Here is a 23,081-nt window from a genome sequence, read left to right as displayed (position 1 = left end):
TGGTAATAGAAAACAAGTAGAGCTCCCTTTGTGTTGATCACCATGCATCACATTTCTGCAACCTTGTTGAAAATGCTGATATTACACAACAGCAGTGAGCATCTGTCACGCCCATGATGTAGCTGCCTCATAGACGAGTTTAAATCGAACAATATCATGCCTGAATTTTAACGCAAAGTAGGTTTTTAAAAATGTGATTCTCCAAACATTCAAGACATATCAGAGCAGAACTGCATGTGTGTCCAGAGAACAGCCAACTCAGTTTACAGTACTGTAACACATACTACATACTAAAGATATGACTAGGTAAATATCCTCAAGAAGACTGACTGTGGGACAGAAAAATGAATTAAAGAGACAGAGAAACACATTTGCATAAACATAAATACATGTGAGGAAAATTGAGTGGCAGGATTTCCTGTTTTTAACAAAATCAGGAAATAACAAAGAAGATCAAACACAGAGTCAGCAAAATGTTCTCTAGAAATTCTAAAAATTGCTGACTTTGGAAGAACGTGGGTTTGCTTCCCGTTGCACATGCAGTCTTGTCATAGTTCACCTCTTATTGTGCGCATTGGTATAAAGACGAACATTAAAGTCCCAGCTGGCATGGAGTTGTTACCGTGTAAAACACATTATCAGTACAGTATTTGTTTAATTTTGTCATAGTTGCTGTCATAAGTACATATTGCGATGCTTCCTCGCTGGTTTCTCACAGACGGTGAGTCCTCAGAGGTAAGCTCAGTTGAAGGCTGGAGCACTGCTGGGTGGAAGTGTAGGAGTGTCATCTCTGAATGCATCCGACTGAAGGTCTGCAGAAAAAATAGGGTGAGTTTGAAAATTAAATTTCAGTGTAGAATACTTTCATCGAACAAGTTATTTTTTCATACCGCTCTGGTGCCTTAAACATGATGAAACGTTTTTTCCTACTCTTTCTTTTTATAAATTTAATGAATGCGTATTTTCCAAAATAAAAACCAGCAACAAGCGCTTCTTAATTCAGTTCAATTCAATTTTATTTATACAGCGCAACAACAGTCGCCTCAAGGTAGACCCTACAACAGCACATACAGATAGAAACCCAACAATCATATGACCCCTTAAGAGCAAGCACTTTGGCGACAGTGGGAAGGAAAAACTCTTTTAACAGGAAGAAACCTCCAGCAGAACCAGGCTCGGGGAGGGGCGGCCATCGGCCGTGACCAGTTGGGATGAGGGGAGGAAGACAGGACAAAACACATGCTGTGGAAGCGAGTGGGAGATTAATAACAAGTAGTGATTCAATGCACATATTAACACATAGTGAGTGAGAAAGGACATATCCTGGTCAAAAAAGACTGAAAGATTCCTCACAGTGTCACAGGAAGTCAAGGTAATGCCATCCAGAGTAAGTATCTGGTTAAATACCATATTCCTAGGACTTTGTACAAGTACAATAACCTCAGTTTTATCTGAATTTAGAAGCAGAAAGTTAGAGGTCATCCAGGTTCTTATATATTTAAGGCATTCCTGCAGTTTAACTAATTGGTGTGTGTTATATGATTCAAACCACTGCAGTGCAGTATCTGTAATACCTTCAGGTACTGCACTGCAGTGGGTACTGCGCATACCTTATCATTAGCTTAGATGTCTCCTGAGTAGCCGAAAAGTAAAGCAAAACATATTAAAACATTTCAAATTATATTCCAAATAAACAAGCATTGACTTATTAATCCTTTACATTAACTATATAATACATACTACTGCATTTCATTAACAGCTTCGACACTGGCAAAGACTCACACACCTTGTAGTCTGTATTCTGTATTTAAAAACCTTCTCTCCTTTGTCTTTTTCAGTCATTCAGAAGCTTTCCCCAGTCCTTAATCTTGTGTCCAAAGTTTAAACCGTTTAAACAGTTGATTGTTTTATGTTTTATGGGACAATTCTCCATAACTTTACCTCCGTCTGTAACTCTGCATCAATTAGATGTAGCAGAAACCTCTACTCTTCTCCATGTTTCCTAATAGTAATGTCCCACAGGCTGTGAAGTAAACCACAGCAGCAAGTCACCACAATAATGTTGACGATTTTGTTTGCCAGGCAAATCCACCTTGTTTGGATTTTTGTGTATGCACTCCCTGACAGAAATAGTTTAATACTAATACCATTTTGTACCTACATGTTAGGTTACATCTTTGAGTATGTTAGTGGCAGAGGGGTGGTGGTTTTTCCGTCTGAATCATCAGGCTTTACTTCCTGATTTGGAGAGCTCTAATGCTGAGCTCTCAAAAATGCAACTGGAAAAGGATGAGATGGATGACTTTGTGGGTTGCCAATCCAACTGAAAGTTAGAAATGGTACTAGTACCTTTGGTTGTAGCTCCAGCTAGTACATCCACTTTTACACTTTACACAGGATGGTCTTGTTTGAATAATGACTGTGTGTCTGGTATTTCGTTGTGAAGCACTTTGTGATGTTTATCTCAAAAACTGCTATAAAAAGGAAATTATACTGTCATACAAAATACAGACATTGACTTGAGAAATGAGAAACCTTTTGTTTACCAATGTATCTAAAACTTATCAAAACTTTCTGTCACCTGACTGCCTAATAAACTGATCCCGTAAGCTTAATTTCTATATAGGAATTAATAAAAACTAAAGTGATTAAAAATAAGCGGTACCACAGTGAGTATAGGGGCAGCAAACAAAATTTCATGTTTATGGTTTCACATGCATATGTTTTCTTTTTTTCCCAATTTGTAATAAAACAGCATTTGAATATATGCGACTACCTTATGTGCAACTCACCAATGAGTGTCAAGCCTTGCTGCTGATTCAGTATAACCGATGTCTCCTCTTCCTCCTCCTCTTCTCCCCAATCTGCAATGTTGGCCGGGGGGATGCACTGCTCCAAGAACAGGTCCTCCTCATCTTCCTCCATGTCCATGTTCTCTGGAGGCCAACGCAGCTCTCCACTCTCCACCTCGCTCACCTCAGTTGGTTCCACAACAATAGAGGGTAGACGTTCCTTCTCGTGCTCGTGGCCCAGACAGTTCAGAGAGGTCTCGGGGTCCAGGACAACCTCAACAGGGTCAGGAAAGATCTGGGGGAAGAAGTTGATTGTGTCATGAGCAGTATATTGAATTAAAACTCTGTAGAAGCCTGTAAATAAACTTAATTAGGAATTCTACAAATTGTTTTATGTTTTTCCTTATCTATCCCAGAATCACACACACATGCACACACACACCTACGCAATATTGGGGCCTTGGATTTTGTGTACTTACTATTATTCGGGTTTTTAATCCTTGTTTGTGTCTGCATTTGAGTCTCTTCAGCTAAGCATTTCAAGACATTTTAAAGTATCAACTGTAACACAGAACTCCAATCACAACTAGAAAAATTTGCATTTCCTGCGAAAATACTGTGTGGATGCCTTAACGCTGAAGAAAAGCGTTGCCCTGAGCAGGATTCAAACCTGGCCCTTCTGGTCTCAAGGCGGCTACCCATCTCACTGAGCCATACTCATTCTCACAAAGAAGAGGTGGAGAGACTGTGAATTGTGCTGAAATGAGCAGAAGCTGCTGAGAATTGTGCTGATAAGAGGTGAAAAGGCTAAACATTTTGCAGAAAAGAGGTGAATCAGCAGAATTTCTGCTGAAAAGAGTTTTTTTCTGAAAACAGCTGAGATTTGTGCTAATAATAATAATGGATACTTTATTGATCCCCATGGGGAAATTACTTGTTTTTCTCTGCATTTGACCCATTCACTCAGTGAAGCAGTGGGCAGCCCACTAAGCAGGCGCCCGGGGAGCAGTGTGTAGGGACGGTACCTTGCTCAGGGGTACCTCAGGGTAGCCGTTAAGTGGATTCGAACCGCCGACCTTCCGATCATGGGGCGACCACTTTACCTACTGAGCTATCCCTGCCCCATAAATAATAATAAGAGGTGAAAAGGCTGAAATTTTTGCAGAACAGGTGAATAAGCAGAATTTGGGCAGAAAAGAGGTGAAAATTCTGAAAATTCTGCTGAAAAGAGTTCAGTCAGCAGAATTTCTGCTGAAAAGAGGTGAATGAGCAGAATTCTGCTGAAAAGAGGTTTTTGCTGAAAAAAGCTGAAAAAGCTGCTATTTGTGCTGAAAAGTGGTGAAAAAACTGAAAATTCTACTGAAAATGGCTGAAAAAGCTGAAATTGGTGTTGAAAAGAGTTAAAAAAAAGTTTAACTGTTAACTGAAAGAAATGTTGCCATAAGCGGGATTTGAACCGGGGCCTCCCAGTCTGAGAACGGATGCTCATCTCACTGAGCTAAAACACAGGTCAACCCGGCAAGGAAAACCAGTGAGGCCACTGATAATATGGCAGAAATGGGCAAAAAATATTGCAAAAAACATTCAATATCTCAAAAAGTATAGAAGTTATGAGCACCAAAAGCCGACATTAGCAGAAAGAGCAGAATTTTCTGCTAATTTTCTGCTAATTTTCTGCTAATTTTCTGCTAATGTTATAGTTGTGTGGATGCCTTTTCAGGCATCCACACAACTATAACTCAATCAGACTTAGCTGCTATGCTAAAAATATTTGACAGAGATCTGTCGCAGTATGATTCTAGGGTATTATGTTACCTGGATTGGCAGTCTTTGGTCTTTACTCTGCATGTCTTCACATTCTGGATTCTGACCACTCATCTCCTCCATACCTCTGCAGGTGAAACAAATTTATATCAATCCTACAAGAGGAATTTAAAAAAAAAAAAAAAAAAGCATGCACCACATTTAGCACGGACTAAAAAATTCTTTCTAATACTGCAAAAGCACATGAGTGTGTGCATGTTTACTTTAGAAGAGTCCAGAACCCCGATTGAAGTGCAATCTAAATGTCAGCTTAATGTAAAGTGCTCAAAGGAAATTCATGATGCTGCTGACACAGCTGTGCAGCCCCCACTGCTGCGTGCCAATCGAACTACAAATTGTGTCGTTTGGTTTTCCATGAAACAGCATCATTGCCGCTTGTGTCATTGCTGAATTACACTAGGATCACATTATCCAACATGCCCGGCTTTTCATTCGTCAGAGATTTCCTGCCCTACATCATGCTGGCTAAAGCTGGTCCGACCATGCACAAATATGTGCATCTCCTAATACATGCAAGCACTCTCTAGATTAGTGCAGACCTCAAATGGGGTTTGATACAAAAATGGATTATGTAGTTTGGCGATCATATTTTATTTTCTGACAGGAAGCCAAGCATCCTGTTTTGGCTTGCGTCCCTCACACCCCCCAATCTGCCTCAGTTATCAGTAAAGTTTTTGTTACATAAAAAAATATGTTTACATGACCGTCATCAGACGTCTAGCCGCCAGCAGCTTTGATGAAGCCATTTGTTTCAGTTACATGGATAAGTCTGTGTCCATAGCCAACTTTAGTCTGTTTAAGTTGTCTAGAAAAGCAGACGAAAGGGATTAAGAAGGGCTGAGGATCCATCTGAATCCTCTTTTTATCCCTCTTCCTTGCTTCCTTGTCTCTATTTCTCAGTATGTCTCAGCGTGTGTCCTCTCTCCATAAGTACCAGTCACGGTTTGTTGCCTGGTGTAATGACACAGTCTGCTCAGTCTCGCTTTGTGTTTAATGAAATTTCCACTGAAAGACAGATCTAATCTACTTTTTGGAATTTGCAGTCACATGTCTCATCAAACTAAAGAGGCAAATCTAATTATTTTTACATAGAAGCCGAGAAGATGAACGGGACCTTTTAACCTCTTCCTGAGATATGCAGCACTCAGACCCCAGTTCTTCACTCTTGCATCAAGTCAAAGCACAAAAGAGAGCATAAACAAGCCAATGCAAATGTCTGCTCGGAAGCTTTCAAAGGCATTTCCAGCCAAAATTAAAATGCATGAGGATCAGTGCTTTGGATCAAGAGCATTAAGGATGGTCTGAGAATATGTAAAAAATATTTGAAATCCAAAAATAATTTGTTTTCTTTTATTTTCGTGTGTAGCCTGAGACTTCCATCAGTTTGTTTCCCTCTTCCTCCCTCTCTCTCTCTCTCTCTCTCTCTCTCTCTCTCATTGAATCATTTTTTAATAGCTGACTTCAGTCGATTTGTGATTTTCCTATTGACATGCTCAAAGTTACCTATTGCGTGACTACATGCAACTGAAGAAACGCTAAGCCAGTTTGCACAACTTGCAAAATGAGGACATCGTGTTCTTCCCCAAATAGGATCAGCTCTATCTTTTTTTTTTTGACCCACTTGTGAATGTGCGCGGCCCTACAATTCAATTTCTGATATTGTGCTGTTGACAATTGTGCTGCACTAAGCTGTTTGTGTGCCACCTGGGGTTGGAAACTATTATGATGAATGAGCTTAACCCCCATGTAATCCCTCTCATGTACACTCGCTCTAAACACCTGCACGTTTTAGCACGGTCAACAATCGGGCTTTGTGTGCCTTGTGCGCTGCATTTGGCTGTTAATGCAAAAGTATGCTTTATCACTAGCAGACATTTAGGCTTCTTTTATGCGCACAGGCCAGATGATTAGTTTTAAAATATGCATCTAATATTACTCAAGTGTTAGTGTTAAACCAAGCCTGAAGTTTACACCTAAAGGTGAAGATTTGTGTCACCAGAAAGAGGAAGCTACAGGCGCTAAAGAGCCGCACCATCGCAAAACGTTTGATCATTAAAACGATAAAGTTTTATCTCATTTCCTGTTTCTCTCACATTTTCCTGTAGATGTTTCATTTTTCTAACTTCACACATTTACTTTTTTTTTCAGGTCAGAGGCCACATAACTGGTTCACAATCTGGCCACAGCAGTTACACTATAAGGTGCTGCGGTTGTGCAATAAATGAAAACGTACTGATGAAAACATGAGGAAAGATTGCAGCAAACTTTAAAACGTTCCTATTTTATTGTTGCTATTTTTTATACTTCCCCAGCATCACTACACTTAGATGTTTCTGTAGTTGAAAATGTGAGATGGGAGGTATGAAATGGCTCATGGCCTCTGTTTGCTCTTGACCTTTCAAGACCACAAAAACATTCAAAACACGAAAAAAGTAAGAAAAAAAAAAAGGAGAAAAGCGTTTTCACTTTTTACAAACATACAATAAATAAGACTGGATCCTGTGAAATCTCCAACATGTACAATATATGCCAGTTAAACCTTTTATAGGTCAGGCCAATATCTAGTTTTGTCATTTCTAATTAATTTTTTATTTTTATCTAATTTTGACTTTTTGTTTTTGTGGATCAGTTTTGTTGTATTTTGTTTCCAGAGGGGATTTTCTTCTTTCAGTTTAGTTTATATTCTTTGAACTTGTTTATTTTAAGTGTATTATTTGTTAGTTTCATTGTCGGTTTTAGCTTTTCTAATTATTATTGTATGGTGGGAATATCTCAGAGGCAACATTTAGGAAAAACAATAAAAACAGAACTTGAAACATTTTTATTTTATTTTTGTTAGTTTTCCCGAGTTCACAAAATAGTTTCAGTTTTGTTTCAGTCTAATTCATATTTTTAAAGATGTCGAATACTTTGTCACAATTTTTGTCTATGTTAATCTGGGTTTATTGTTTAACCTCCAGAAACACTATTGTGTAAAGCTAGTTATTAATGGTCAGTGGACCATGTGTTACGACTGTTTCCATATTTGTGACTTGGAGGAAGTTTTTAAAGTTCACAGGGTTCATGGATCCATCTGCTATCACAGCTGCCCACAAGGACCAAAAAGCTTCAGAAAAAGTTGCTGAGGTGACCTAAGGGTGGAATGAGTTTGTCATTAAGAGTTATATGTTTCCACAGCGTGGGTCTTATTTCTGATAATGGCACAATCTGCTGCTTGACTGTACATGACTGTATCTTCCTGACACTTCTGCTGAGTTACTTTCAGAAGATGCACAGTGACGATAAGATCTTAAAGTGGAACCTGAGGGGGACTTGCAGCAGTTTTCAATTTAATTGTTATCCAAGAATTAAAGTGCACACAGTCACACGACCACAAGGTTCATCACCTCTTACCCATCAGTTGCTGTCAGGCATATGTCCTCTCCATCTTGGCACAGTGTCACAGTGGTGAAGCTCGGCTCATCCGCTGGTGATACGAGAGGGGTTGCAGGGGGAGGTGAACAACTCCCACAGCAGTCCCCCCCTGCAGGACCCTCAATGAGGTTTTCAGCCTCCAGGGCGAAACCTGGATGGGGAGGGCTCCAAACTCTCAGGGATCTCAGGTGTTTAGCAGATGGTGAAGGAGGTGGCTCGACTATTCAGGCAGGAGAGCACCCGTGTCTCACTTCAGTGCTGAGTTCGCTTGTCCAAAGCGTACACGCTCTCCGCCGTCTCCCGTATCCGACTTCCTTCCTCGTGTCTCTGTCATTATCCCTCCCTGTCCCACTCCGCTGCCAGGCTTTGGAGAGGAGCAGGATTAACGTCTCTTTTGATTACGGAGGCTGCATGGGTGACGTCAGGCAGGCTTGACAGTCCCCTCTGATGAGTTGGCACACTGGGTCGCTGGTGCATCTGGACAGAAACATACAAAGGGCACACAGATGGCCTGTGGTCGTGCTGTTGGCGGATGTTTAAATCAACTTGCCATGGCCACAACTGCACATGAGACGGACATGCATTTGCATGTTTTATTACGAAATCCTTTCTATCCCTCCCATTCTGTCTGTTTCCCCATCATGACTCTGTGTGTGTCGTTGCTCCATCAGTGGATTTAGATTTGGACGATTCATGGAATTAGCCCAGGGATCAAGGGCTCGGGGGTGGAAAGGGGATACAGTGTATATATATATATAACAGGCAGCAAGTATTGCAAAACAGGCAGCACACTAGTAACATTAGTGTTTAATCCCCTTTGCAGCCTAAGTCAATAGGATAGATATGGGACGAGGAAGGAAAGGAGCCTGCGCAACATGAAAGGCATCCCTCTTCTCTAGAACCTGGATGAATTTTTAGTTTAAGAAATCAGGGAACTCCACCCGTGATGTAACAGCTGAGACTCCTCCGTAAGCAGGACAGTGCTTATCCTATTAACTCGAGTGTCAGTTATACCATCTCCGATTCATTTGTTTTAAAAATGGACACACCATGCTTTTCTTTATTTTATATCATATGTCTGTTACAGTGGTGGGTGCTCATATTGAACATGGCCAAGCTGGTTACAGCTAATGAAGTCAGCACTTGGCAAACATACACGAGCCAAAACTTAAGCTTAAGACTGCTCTAAACACTCACTTTTCTTTCTTTTTCTTTGGCTCTGTATGTCAAAGTGAAGGGACATCTTTAATATAATGGTCTCAAACTCATAGCATAGGAGCGTTTGCTTGCTTGCTTGCTTTGCTTAAATGTAAATCAGTTCTCTTTCCGAGCCTTAAAAAAAAGATACAGTACTTTATAATTTCCAAGTCTGCTGTCAATTTGAATTAGGGTCTCATTGCTATGCTTGCAACAAAATGCACACAGATATTAAAATAATTTGATTAGGTTGTGCAAAATAAAATGTCTAAACGTTTTATGTGTTTTATATTTGCACAACTATATTTTTTTAAATGGAACATTTATTGAATCTTCTGACAATTTAAAAGTCCTATTTGCTACGTCCGGCATTTTTTAAGCAATTTATAGCTTAAAATGTATTATGCAATTTATCTGTGCTTACAGGGGGAAAAGGTTACACTGATTATGTAAAAGTCTAAAAAACACATTTAAAAACTTTTTAAAAAACTGTATGTATCAAATATGTTACACGAGGCAATAATGGGTTAATAACATTGTAATAATAGCTCTGTTTTCTTCAAGTGTCCAACAAGACATGGCAGTGCTAATTGGCTGCGCACAATATCAGGGCCATCTGTGTGCCTGACGATAATGACTGACTTAACCAAGGTTAATTCGGATTAGTGACATTAGTGTCAAAATGTCAATTAGATTTTGACTGGGTTTGTCTTTATATTACACGGAGCTAGTACCACACAGATGAGGACCAAAATAACATGAAGACCAGTCATTTAAGCCAATGCAACATGAATCTTGAAGGTTTGAATAGGATTGGTTATGAACAATATGGAGTTTGGGTTTTCTGTGTTTTTATGATGACTGGTCTGTGTGAAAGCTGTTCTTACCACAGGCTGTTTAAAGAGATAGATGTAGTGACTATGAGTTTACGCACTCAATTTGTGGGTTGCTATTTAAAAACTTCGAGTCTAGCATCATTGTCGTCAACTTTTTGTCATTGCTTTGCTTTGTTTCTTAGACACTAGTTACCAAATTTGGAGGAGAGGGTGGAATTGCTTGGTGACAACACACACTTGCACAATACAAAACAAAAACCTTAGAGCAATTCTTTTTTTTCTTTTTTTAGTTCAGTTCAACTTTCTTTATATACTGCAGCACCAAATCACAACAACATTCACCCCGAGGTGCTTTATATTGTAAGGTAAATACACTACGGTAATGCAACAATAACCAGAAGAAGTGGAAATGTGTGATGTTTTTAAAATAAGTCTACTGGGTTCACTCATCTAACCTAGACACATGCAAAATTAAGTAAGCAATTTAAACCCTTCGCTTGTACATGCATTGCTTCACTTCTGTGCATCTTTTGACTAATACAACAGGTCTGCAAATGTGTATCAGTGCCTATTCTGTCCTCCAGCCATTTGTAGGCGCTATTTGGAAAAAAAGGCAGAGCCAAAATCGTTTACGCATGCGCATATGGTCTGTTTTTAAACTTGAGGAGTGAGGCGGTAGACATTAACAACATTTGAAATTAATTGAGTTCATTACTTTTGTCCACAATAAATCGTTTCTCTGATGGATTTAGACGGTGGGACGTACGAGCCGGGATTTGTTGGCATACGGTTTTGTCAAGAATGGTGAGCGTTTGTCTGTTTTAGAGGACGTATACGTTGACGTAGCCGGCTAGCTAAGATAAGCTAGACGCACATTAACATAATATTGTATGAACTGAAGGAATACGTACGCATAATTGAAATGAAAACCCATTAACCACTTGGCTTTGTCTTCCAGTAACAACATGTTGTATCCTAAAGAAGACAAGGAGAACCGCATCCTGCTGTATGCCGTAAGTTTGTGCTCCTCACGTGTGTGTTAACCAATAAGTATTAGTGCTACTTTCTTTTAAGTTAGCTAATCCACGATACAGCAACACTCTTCTAACAGTCCGGATTATAAAACGAATGGTTAAAATTACAGCTTTAGTTTTAATTTTTCTTAGTTTGCTTATTTTACACCCCTTATGTTACAATCGGTGAATACAATCAGAGTTTATAGCACATTAAAAACTAGTTGACCAAAGTGCTGTAGACGCTATACAATGAATATATGTGTGTGTGTATGTATATATATATATATATATATATATATATATATATAAGAACTGAATAGCTGAATCCTTTGATTTTGGGACAAGGTTAACAAGCATCACTCACTTAGAGATGAAAGGGAAAGGAACCTTTCTGTCATGGTCAATAGTAGTGAGTGGAAAGATGTATGAAAATATGCTTTATCAGTTTGTTTGTAATCATCCCAAACCAATGCAATTACAGATTATACACAGAATAATCTCAACCATGGACATAGTTTCAACCCCAGTCTTTTGCTTGAAATGCAAGGCAGAAATTAGTACCCTAACTCATTGTGTTTGGTGTTGTCATAAGCTGCAGACGTACTGGTCTAGTGTATGATTAGAAGTGAAAAATACATCGAGGCTGAAAACAGAATATCTTATGTTCATATCACGTTCAAAAGTCCAATGCTTTGTAAAACTTTGGAACCCTGTTTGATCTACTTGAAAACTGATGTCTACGATCTTGGTGTTGGGATTTTTTTTCTAAAGGTTGTGATAATGCTGGGCTGATTATTGCATATTATTGTTGCAGTTGCTGGTGTTTTATGTGAGACTAAACTAAATTAAATAATTTGATATATTACAAAATATAAGAAATAGCTCTAATATATACAAATAGCTTAATTATAAAAATCCAGAATATTACAGAATACAGAATTACCGAATTTTTAAATGCTGCAAAACAGCTGTAAAACTTTATTATTTTCACTGTAGAGGATGTAACTATTGCACGGTGTACTGTACATTAGTTGGAGGAGTTGTACAGGCAGGAGTGATTTCCTCTAGGACTGGGTATCATCACTGATTTCTAGAATCGATTCGATTCCGATTCACAAGGTCCCAATTTGATTCAATTTGATTCGATTCAATTTAAATCTGGGAAATTTTGCCTCAGACAGTCAGAAATATTATAATTCAGATCAGTACATTTACATATTTTTGTATCTATAAAAAGGAAACTGACACTCGCAAGACTTTATCAAAGGTGTGAGCGTCACAGCAGAGGCCTTTGTGTCAAAGTAACTGAGGATAAAACACAGAAAAACATGAGGGTGATTTTCCTGGCCTGGGATTTTATAAAAATATTCTGCAGTACATCAAAAACGAAAGAAAACCATTAATCAACTTATGAACATTACCTCTGAAGTTACAGCGGTTTTATTACAGACACAGCTAAACGTTTTGTATTTTGCATAATTTTAAAAAGTTTGCATTTGTTCAGAAGCCTATTGAACAGCAGAAATGAGGCTTTCTTTTCGGAAGTAAGTAAAAGGGAAAAAAACACCAGCCAACAGCGCTGTAAACAACGGTAGACTTGTGCATAACAAGCAAGCGAATAATGCAGAAAACAGATTTTTAGACGGGAAACTGTTCTTGAAGTACGGAGAGAAAGCGAGAGAGAGAGAGCTGTGCATGAAGTGTGGTGGAAGCAAAAACGGCAAAAGTCAGAGGGAATTCATGACGATGTTTTTGTGAAGCGTAGTTTGGATCTTCTTTTGCTGCTGGTTCAGTCAATATTGTTTGGAGAGAGATAAAACTAACAGCTTTAGAATCAGCGCAAAAAGGGCGTAAACACAAAGCGCGGACCTGCCGAAACATCAGAATCAGCGAGCTGTCGGCTTTCAGCTCGTGTCCGTGCTGTCGGGTGAGAAAGGCGACATCTCACTGATTCTGATCCGTCGGCGGGTCCGCGCTTTGTGTTTACATCTTTGTGCAGAATCCGTGTTCCTGCTCTCAGTTACTGTTTTAGCTGTTTGGTGGTTGTTGAAATTCAGTGAGGTTTAACCTGAGATTCTGGTGTTTCGGGCAAAATAAATTAATATTAAAAAAATCGGTTCAGGATTTTAATGAATCGATATCACGTTATCCAAGCTAGAATCGATTTTAATCGATAAATCGATTATCAAAACCCACCCCTAATTTCCTCTGTTGTTCAGTGGTGCATTTGGGTAATCTCAGTCTCTAACTAAACATTCTCCTGTTACTGGCCATGTCATGGAGTGGGTGCCAGGTATTGTTCAGCACTGGGAAACAGTAAATATAATTGGGTTGAAACAAAACAAAACAAAAAAACAACGTCATGTGGAGGGAGGTACGCCTTCACCTTACCAAGGAGCCCTCATTGAAAAAGGCTTGTCTTAACAGCAGATCTAAAAGCACAGTCAAATATCACACCAAGATTCCTTGCAACCAGGTGATCGTAAAAAGCTCAAAGACTGATGGAGCTCTCCTTTCCATCTTAATGATTGGGATGCCCAGAAAAAAAAAAATTAATTCTGGTTCGTTTTTGTTTTTTGACAAGTTTATCTCCATCTATGATTGAACATCACTTAGACAGTACTACCAGAGCCCGAATACAAGCTAATTATCTGCAAAGCAATGAAAGTCGATGCTGTACTTTTTAAAAATGGGTTCCAAAAAGAGAAATATATAATGAAATGGGACCTAATACAGAACCTTAAGGTACCCCAAGTGGTTACATAGATGATAAATACTAACCTAAGTGGACAGAGAAACTCCGGACTGACAAATAGTTATTTAAGACAGCGGTCACCAACCTTTTCTGCACCACGGACCGGTTTAATATCAGACAATATTTTCACAGATCGGCCTTTAAGGTGTTGCGGATAAATACAACAAATAAAATGACACAAAAGCTGGGTTATTTTGTAAATATAATAATTAAATGAGGATTTACTGTGTAATTGTGTAACTTCATTAGCAGCGTCCTCCTGAAATGGGCCAACAACATTGAGAGTGACATCCTCCTCTCTGCCCCTTAATGCTCTCTGTTCGCTATGGTAACGTGTAAATATTGCTTTCAAAATAAGACACACAACTACAACACGGGAAAAGATCTGGGGAAACCAAGTTAACGATAAAAATCCTGAAAACTCTAAATTTCACACCCGAGCCTCAACTCTCGCGGCCCGATAATAAACGACTCCAAACGACCTCTGATTTAAGACATACATTTTATTGTAATGTATTGTATAAAACGTTGTAAAACCATATGTAATGGAAGAGTTTAAAGGAAGATTGTTGTGATACAAGAAGAGTACCACAATAAGTCTGTAATTATTGTACTGAATGTCCTGCTCTTTAACAAAAAAATATCTTGATCTCAAACAGTGCAGGAACTGTGACTACCAACAAGAGGCAGACAACAGCTGTATCTACGTCAATAAAATCACCCATGAGGTTGAGTAAGTAACCACAATACAACATAAATTAGCAAATGTTTTATTTCCTCAATTTGAATAATTCGTCATTTTCCATTACAGACTGAGTCACACATTAAAGTGGGCGATAACTTCCTATTCAATCACTGCAGCACTTCTGAATGCAACCAAAACTGTTATGACATCTAGGGTTAAATGCGCTGTGTAGACCCATTCAGCCACACAGATTTGATTGATTTCTCCAAATATGCACAAAAGATTTTCTGTGTACAATTTCAGACAGTACAAAGCAGTGTTTTTATGTGTACTCACACATACTGAATGGTAGTGGTGCAACGGATCATGGTTGATCCGAAATCCGAACCAATCCCACTCCACGGTTCGGTACGCACGTGATCCGAAGATTCTGAAAAAGAAAAAAAAAAGTATGTGTATGGTGCGCATGGTCAGTCTGTCAAGCGGTAGTTATGGCCAGCGCTAGCGGTCCAAGTAGCGGAGCAGAGGAGTTTGTGGCATTTAAGCAGCCCTTTGCTGCCCAGTCCGACCGGGCTAAAGCTATTACTAACGCTAATGGGCTTTTTAGCTGCAGACGGGAGGCCGTCGTCTGTTGTGCAAAACAAGGGGTTTAAACTGTGATGAACGTGCTTGAGCCACGCTATGATATCTCGTTGCGCGTCCACTTCAGTGACAAGATCGTTCCAAGCATGTATGAGCAGGAGAAGTTTAAAGTTATGGCTGAACTGTCCCAGGCATCTTCTGTTGCTCAAACTACAAATGGGTGGAGCTCCAGGGCAACGGAAAGTCACGTGACCGTGACCGCTCGTTATCACAGCGGAGTGGTAGATACAAAGCCCTGTACTGCCCTATAGATTACATTAGATTAGATGAAACTTTATTTATCCCTCGGATGGGTTCCTCCGGGAAATTCAGTTTCCAGTAGCACAGCACCAACAGAAGTTGCAGAATGTGAGCAGAAATATACCATATATACACATTTATAAATACAGAGAATACAAAAGGGATAAATAGGAATTAGAATACAAGGGAACGGCACATTTTAAGTATTGTGAGTCTATTACACTGTTGGATATTAACAAAAACTATTGCACGGTGAAAAGGCACTACAGCTACTTGTTCCCCCCTCCTCTGTCCCCATTTCCCCTCCAGCGAGGAGTTAAACAGTTTGTTGGCGTGTGGGACAAAGGACTTTTTAAGTCTGCTGGTCCTTGACTTTGGGAGAAGCAACCTGTTACTGAACAGACTCCTCTGGTTGTTTATGGCTGTGTGCAGAGGATGCAGAGGCTGCCCAGCATGGTCCATAATGTCCATATTGCACCTTAATTTGTTTTTATATAAGTGCGTGGAATGAGTCTTCAGTTGAATGTTTTTTAATAGGGAAAATATACTTAAATAAGTAAACGGCGAGTAGAATTTTTGTCTTTTTTTTCTATTTTTGCTGATCCGAAAATTGATCCGATCCGTGACTTTAAAACCGTGATCCGATCCGAACCGTGAGATTTTTGATCCGTTGCGCCACTACTGAATGGCTAATCTTTAGGAAAAAACATTAGCATTTTTTGCATGTGGGCTTCCTTTTGTAGTGCGCACAGTACTAGAATTTTAAATTGCATTCATAGGTCATGTCAGTCGATGAGCTCTAAACCTCATGCTTTCATTTTTTTCCCAGTGAACTCACACAAATCATCGCTGATGTATCTCAGGACCCAACACTGCCAAGAACAGAAGACCACCCCTGCCCTAAGTAAGTTTTACCATACCTAGTGACCTCCCTTAGCGCCCATGCTTCACCTCCTGTTGATGTTTTTAAGGGTATTTTGGGTCATTATCCTCTTCCGTTGTGAAGTGCTGTCCAATCAGTTTTTCAGGATTCAGCTGAATCCGAGCAGAGACTATAGCCTTGTTTGCTTAATCAATAAATTGCAGTGATCCAGTTCCACTAGCAGCTTTACATGCCCATGCCATAACACTGCCTCCACCATGTTTGACAAATAATGTGATATACTTCAGGTCATGAGCTACTACTTTTCTCTTCCCGTCATTCTGGTACAAATTCATTTTGGTTTCATGTGTCCAGATATTTTTTTCCCTGATGTGAGTGGGCTCTTTTAGAGCGTGTGGCAAAATCGAATCTGGCTTTTTGCTTTTTGAGTGTAATCAGACGTTTAGACCATTTTGTGGAACCTCTGTATTTACATTCATGATAATAATGTCATGATCTTCCACTTTAGTTCTGACTGTATAATTGACCACCTGGCTGCAAAAATGCTTATCCAATTTTGGAGTAATTATGTTTTGTTGTTGTTTGTGTTTTTTTTAAAGGTCTGTAATTCCTAAGTGCTTCTACTGCAAAATATTTATTAAAAGGCATCATGATTTGTAAAACGGCATTGTTACCCATACACTTTTTAAGTAGCAAGTGAAATGTGTAATTCTAAAAATAAGTGCAGAGTCAATAATTACTGACACAGCATACTTCCTTATTTAAGCAGCAGAGCGTTGTTTAATCTGCATGTCTTGAAACTGATTGGTGCACATAGTCATCAATCAGTGAGACTAACTGAGCGTATGGTCATGCAAAACGGATGGAGCGTAGATTACATCACTGGGGTCTCAGCGTAAAAGCATTATATTTAACCACATCCCTGCTCTCGTGTGTCTACATTTTATAATTACTTTATGTCTCCTTGAGGCACACTAACAACATATCAAGTAATTATTTAGACGGTCACCGTAGACAGAGGAAATCTGGATAAAGGTTCAGCCTGCCCTGAAATAAACTGTTGGTGGTCATTGTAGGTTTCCACAAGCCATTTCAACTTTAATGGACTGTAGAATGAGATGTTGTGGCTCTGATGGTGGTAACACTTTTATAACGTTTTTCTTTCACCGTTTCTCTTCTCAGATGTGGTCACAAGGAGGCGGTGTTCTTCCAGTCTCACAGTATGAAGGCTGAGGTAATTGCAACCTATGTGCTTTCTCTATATCTGCACAAGCTGATATATATATATAAAAATAAAATATAAAAAAATCTTTCCCCATGTCAAAAATACAAAGCTAATACATTCTTCTTAGCCCCTGCTTTTCAGAAGGCACCACATTATTAATTCAGAATATATATTTGAGAGAGGTATTTATTAAAATCGTTTGTTTTGACTGACACATTTTTGTGTGTTTCCCCACACAGGATGCTATGCGACTGTACTACGTGTGCACGGCGCCTCACTGTGGACACCGGTGGACAGAGTGAAGCCTTCTGATAATAAAGAGGTCTAGCACTTGCTTCTATGCTGTTGCTGTCAGCACTCGTACAGTATCAATCTGGGTCTGTGTCTACAGTGAATGCATTTGGCTTTATAAAATAGCAGCATTGCTGACCCCTCTGTTATTGTTGTATGGACACTCATATCTGTCACCATGTTGTGAATATAATGTCATCAGTTTTGCTGTTGTGCTTTTTAGCGCTTGTCATTTTCAAATGTGTATTGTTAGATTAAAACATGTTTTCAAATATCTCTTGAGTCTTAATAATTGTGAAACTCTTCATGCACTCCATCTCTGAGTGACACCCTGGCTACATTTTGAGAATCTTTTGTATAATAATAGTTATTTCGTTACATAATTAAGGTTATATCAAGACTAAGTAACACATAAATGTAAAACCAGGATACAACAGTTAATATAAAAGAGTTATTAGAGTTTGTTTGTTTTTAATGAATTACTCCTGATTTGGTCTGAGTCACTCAATCAGTATTTCTGGGTTTTTTGAGAATAGCAAGAATCAGTGATCAGATAATGCTCCTAAATATTTTTAACTATAGGCCGGGAAACCTCGCCAACTCGCACACAAGTTCACCTTCAAATCAAACCAACTGACTTCCAAGTAGAGAAGTCGGTATAGATATTCACTTCCTGTTTCCAGCCTAGACTGTTAATGATTAGTGGGGGTTAAAACCATGAAACACAAGACTGGTTGTGTGTTTTCCTTTGAGTCACAACAGCTGAAAATTTAGACCACAAATCACATGTAACCAGTGCACATCCCCAATATTCACAAAATGTCTTGAGACTGTAGCTGACTCATTCGCTTAATGCTGAACATATTCGCAGCAGAGATGAGCCAAATAAATGTACAGTTGGCAACTTTAATAAGAATTTGATAATGTAATCTACACGTCTTGTTATTTGGTTACAAACTCCATGTGGTTTTACCCATTATGTTATATGTGTGTGTGTGTGTGTGTGTCAAGTGTGTTCATCTTTGGTAGCGATGAAAACCTATGATTTCTGTCCACAGTCTTGTTGTTGACAGAAATCCTAGGTTTCTGTTGTTGTTTTAAAGTAATTAAAGATAAATGCTGTACAATCATTCCACCCTGGAAAAAGAACAGTCCAAAGAAGTCATTCAAATCCCCAAAATTCCCCTGAAATTCATGGCAAGTTTTGGATTTAGAGGGTAATTTGCAATGAGTGGATACAAACTTCAGACCCGAGCTGTAGCTACAGGTCTGCTCTCAGTCCAACTGGGAAATGCATCTAATACATTACATTAACAAGTAAACGGGAGTAATTTTTGATGAGTCAAGTCAGTTTCTTAAAGCACCAGTGACACTTCATGGACTTTCTCAGTTTTCAGACTACTCCTAAATTTGAAGATCATGACACGGCTTGTCTTTTTTCCTCCGTGCTACTGATTTTGTAATGTTAGTTAGTAGTTATGCGTGTGAAAAATCAGAGGTTTTCTCTAGCTGTGCAACATTCAGGAAATACTGTGTTGTACTTCCTTCTTTTTTAAGCACGTATATTCCAGACATCTTGTTGGGCAACTGTAAATTATTGCTCGGCTGGTAAAACTAGTGGGAAAATAACTCGTGCTCATTAAGTACATAATAGGTGTACTTCCCAAAACCACACCCCTTGAAACAGGCTCTTTGATAAAGGAGCTGCACTACTTGCCACGAGTTAGTCTGCTTTGTGGGACGCCATGGACCGACAAGGTATGGAAACAGACAGCTTTGCACTAAGGATGGTTTCTGGTTTACTAATTAGATTTTCTTTTATGAATGCTGAGTATCAATTTGATTGATTTCAATCTGTTTCAGTGAGCATTGTTTCAAGGCAAGAGTGGGGAGCAGCCGCTGCCAAACAAACCAAGGCTCTGAAAGGACCTGCCCGAAGAGTTGTTATCCACCACACTGCCTACCCAAGCTGCAAAGGCCTGGCTGAGTGCAAAGCCAGCCTTGTCAGTATTCAGAGATACCACATGAAAGACAGAAAGTTTGATGATATTGGATACAAGTGAGTTCCTCTGTTAGTGCACAAGAACTGTGTGCAAATGTTTGGTTTTGTTATCAAAGCTTACCTGTACTTCTTCAATGTTTAGTTTTCTTGTTGCTGGAGATGGGACTGTGTTCGAGGGTCGTGGCTGGGGTGTGATGGGCGCACATGCCAAGGACCACAACAGTGACTCACTGGGAATTGCCTTCATGGGGAATTTCAACAGTAAGCACTCCTTATTTTGTGTGTATCATATACAAGAGCATGTTGTTCAGGGTGTAGACATAAAATGATAAGGCTGGGCCTGTGTGTGCAATACAAACGTTAATCTTTATTTAGTAACCGCACCTTGTATCATAGGAAAAGATCATAAAAGCAGGGTAATTTTAATACAACAAGCACACACACACATTGGATATTGCACATTATTCTCCATATAATGATAAAGCTACTTCTTGTTTTCATTGCAGATGAGACGCCGAGTGAAAAAGCAGTCGTTGCGGTGAAACAGCTGCTGCAGTCTGGAGTTTCCGCAGGATTTCTACAGCCTGGGTTTGACCTGTATGGACACAGAGATCTGGGAAACACAGAGTGTCCAGGAGAAAAGCTTTACGCCGCACTGCCACGACTGAGGAGCACGTCGTGAACCTCGCAGACGATTTGTCAGTGTTTTGAGGAGAAATTGCACCCCTTCCTTAAATTGCACACAGACCCCATGACCAGCTTCTGTGAAGTAAGCAAGGTGTTAGGAGGAAGAAGCTTTCTAGATCCGACACTAATGCTCAGGTTTCTTTTTTCCTCGTCACATTATATGCATATTATTTGCACATTATTATATTTTTTATTATCTGTTAGCAGGAAGAGTCTGTTTTCACAGCCTGTCAGAGCTTTCTTTTACAGCAGAGGGAGCCGTTGCATGGGATGAGAATAACGCAGGCTTTATCTGTTTAGAAGTGCAACTGGAAACTCAATGATTAATTGGTTAAGAATTGACAAAAAGTCTTATAATTTAAAAGCTATGATTCTTATAATTGCTGTGTGATGTCAACATATAGAAAGCACCGTAAAGATTTCAAATTGTGTCACATTTGTTGCATCTTCGAGATCAGCAGACTAAGCTGAAGATCAAAGTAAAAGAAAATTCTATATAGAGCTATTTAAAACTTAGTGCTGACAACATATAGGCATATAGGGAATAATATATGGGGATTCTAAGTTATTGTGGACCTCTGACCTCTTCTACAAGGTCAAATTTTTATAAAATGTCTTGTATCTTTAAAGTTGTACTTAAAATTCTGCTGCCTTTGTTTGTATTGGCAACAATCAGGAAATAACTCAGGTGTATGGGGATTCAAAATATCACATTATAGTTTGGCTTTTAAATTTCACATCCGCCTTTCTTTTATGCTGACCTCAGAAATGTGTTTTATATTTAAAGAGAGAATTGAGACAAAGACAATGAGCTTCCTAGTTAGTTAGAAATATATTGTAGTATCCTATTATATAATAAGTTATTCATGTCCCATTATTTACAAATCAGTACCTATTATTCATTATCTACTTCTCTAAAATGTAATGTAAATGTATAAAGTAAACATCTGTCAAATTTCTCTTAACTAATTTTTTCTTAAAGGACGTTTAAAAAGAACAAAGAAAATAAAAAGAATACAATAAAAACACAATATTGTTCCTTTAAAAGTTAAAAACACACAAACTGAGCTGTCTTGGCAGAGGTTTGCAGTCTCAGAGTGCTTCTTTTTATTACTCGATTCATTGTTTGTTTGATTTTTTTTTTACGTATGCGAGGAATTTTCTCTTTTTCTCTATCACAAACACCACACAGAGTGAAGGGTTTTTTTTGTATGTAGTTAGAAGAGTTAATGATAATGATATTATCACAATATCTGTAAGAAATTCCAAGAAGCTACTTGTCTAAGCTATCTTTTAGTTTGTTTATTGAGTGTTTTGTTTCGTTTTTGGCAAACAGATTAAAGTTAAAATAACAGTTGCAGAAGCCCGTGAGACTGTAGCCATAACTGTGCAAAAAGAACAACTACACCTCAAGGTAATGTAAACTAAAGGTGAACAAGACCAAACATCTGCCACTCAGGTGAAATAATCACTTGCAAGAGGCAGAAAAAAGAACGTTTGTGTGCGAGACCACGGGCTCACAAAAATAGAATATGTGTATTATTAAAATAATAATAGAGTTTTTTATCACAGTTAGCTATGCTGGCATATCGCAGCAACACTTGTTAAACCGCAGAATAATTATTAAGTATATTATTGAACAACAAACAATCTTTACAAGTCCTGTTTTCTCATGCAAATGTCCTTCAAATATCTCTGCAAAAAACACTGTAAACAACACAAGATATGGAATCAAGGGCATTGTAAGTGCTGAAACAACAATGCATGCTTTCTGCAGTGCCAGAAACATTCCCAACAAGTGCTCACTTGTGCAGCACACAGATTATGGAGGAGGGCCCTATCAAACAGGCTAAATGGCAAAGGTATTAGACTGTATGACTAATCCTTGTCTTCATGACTAATATATAGTAGACTTTATTGTTGTCAATGATCAGTGTAACTGAACAAGATGCTAGGGCACAGCTACAGTGAAAGTTCAATGTGTTCAGACAGGGAAGGGAAGTGCTGTGTAAGTTCTAATAGATTCATCAAATTAAATGGATTTCTTTCTTCTGTGAGAAGAATTTGAAACAATAATCCAACCAAGAAGCATGTATATTATTCTTTTATTATTATTACCTTGTCATTGTCGGAACAGATATTAGATATCACTGCACTGGCTATACATGAATCTTTTTAAATGTTTGTTGAGCAACAAACTTAATAAACTAAGTCAAAGTAACGCAAAGGCATTGAGTTTGTGTGTCACCCCTTCCAAGTGGTGAAAAAACAGATATTAGATATTAAATTATAAAACCTGATATGAATTTGCAGTGTGTGTGTGTGTGTGTGTGTGTGTGTGTGTGATGACCTTTTGTTCACTCCTGCTGCTGTTTGTAGAATAGAAAATAACACAAGGCTATAACTCATCGCCCCTTAGGCCCTGCTTCACTTTCTTGTGGTTGAAGGAGTGCCCACATCACTCAGGAACCTCACGTGAACTTATCGTTTGTACCGGTGTGACATGGAGAGGTGAAGGCCTTTCAGACAATAAAACAAGCAGGAAAAACTCATATCCCTGTCTTACATTCATTTACACCAGATCTATTTCAT

At 38.8% G+C, this 23,081-nt stretch overlaps 3 protein-coding genes across 3 annotated transcripts; 2 read left to right on the top strand and 1 right to left on the bottom strand.

Moving 5' to 3' along the window:
* Positions 1-741: 741 nt before the first annotated feature.
* lbhl (LBH regulator of WNT signaling pathway, like) lies at positions 742-8,393 on the bottom strand. The gene is made up of 4 exons (XM_085429743.1): positions 8,010-8,393; positions 4,608-4,683; positions 2,793-3,087; positions 742-812 (listed from the first exon to the last, which is right to left on the bottom strand). Exons 2-4 carry the CDS (start codon positions 4,677-4,679, stop codon positions 742-744), a joined length of 438 nt encoding a protein of 145 aa, XP_085285869.1. The 5' UTR covers positions 4,680-4,683; positions 8,010-8,393.
* Positions 8,394-10,691: 2,298 nt separating this feature from the next.
* On the top strand, positions 10,692-18,076 carry polr2i (RNA polymerase II subunit I). Its single transcript, XM_085429742.1, has 6 exons — positions 10,692-10,867; positions 11,022-11,076; positions 14,494-14,567; positions 16,231-16,305; positions 17,467-17,518; positions 17,749-18,076. The coding sequence occupies exons 1-6, from the start codon at positions 10,806-10,808 to the stop codon at positions 17,809-17,811; spliced, it is 381 nt and encodes a 126-aa protein (XP_085285868.1). The 5' UTR covers positions 10,692-10,805; the 3' UTR covers positions 17,812-18,076.
* Positions 18,077-18,264: 188 nt separating this feature from the next.
* pglyrp5 (peptidoglycan recognition protein 5) lies at positions 18,265-22,793 on the top strand. Its single transcript, XM_085429741.1, has 4 exons — positions 18,265-19,558; positions 19,664-19,859; positions 19,945-20,063; positions 20,309-22,793. The coding sequence occupies exons 1-4, from the start codon at positions 19,546-19,548 to the stop codon at positions 20,482-20,484; spliced, it is 504 nt and encodes a 167-aa protein (XP_085285867.1). The 5' UTR covers positions 18,265-19,545; the 3' UTR covers positions 20,485-22,793.
* Positions 22,794-23,081: the final 288 nt, after the last annotated feature.

This window comes from Copadichromis virginalis, linkage group LG14 (genome assembly GCF_057382275.1).
Source record: "Copadichromis virginalis isolate Kocher_CV1m ecotype Utaka linkage group LG14, C_Virginalis_male_GT1.1, whole genome shotgun sequence".
NCBI classification, from domain to species: Eukaryota; Metazoa; Chordata; class Actinopteri; order Cichliformes; family Cichlidae; genus Copadichromis; species Copadichromis virginalis.
This window is presented reverse-complemented; position numbering and strand designations above follow the sequence as displayed.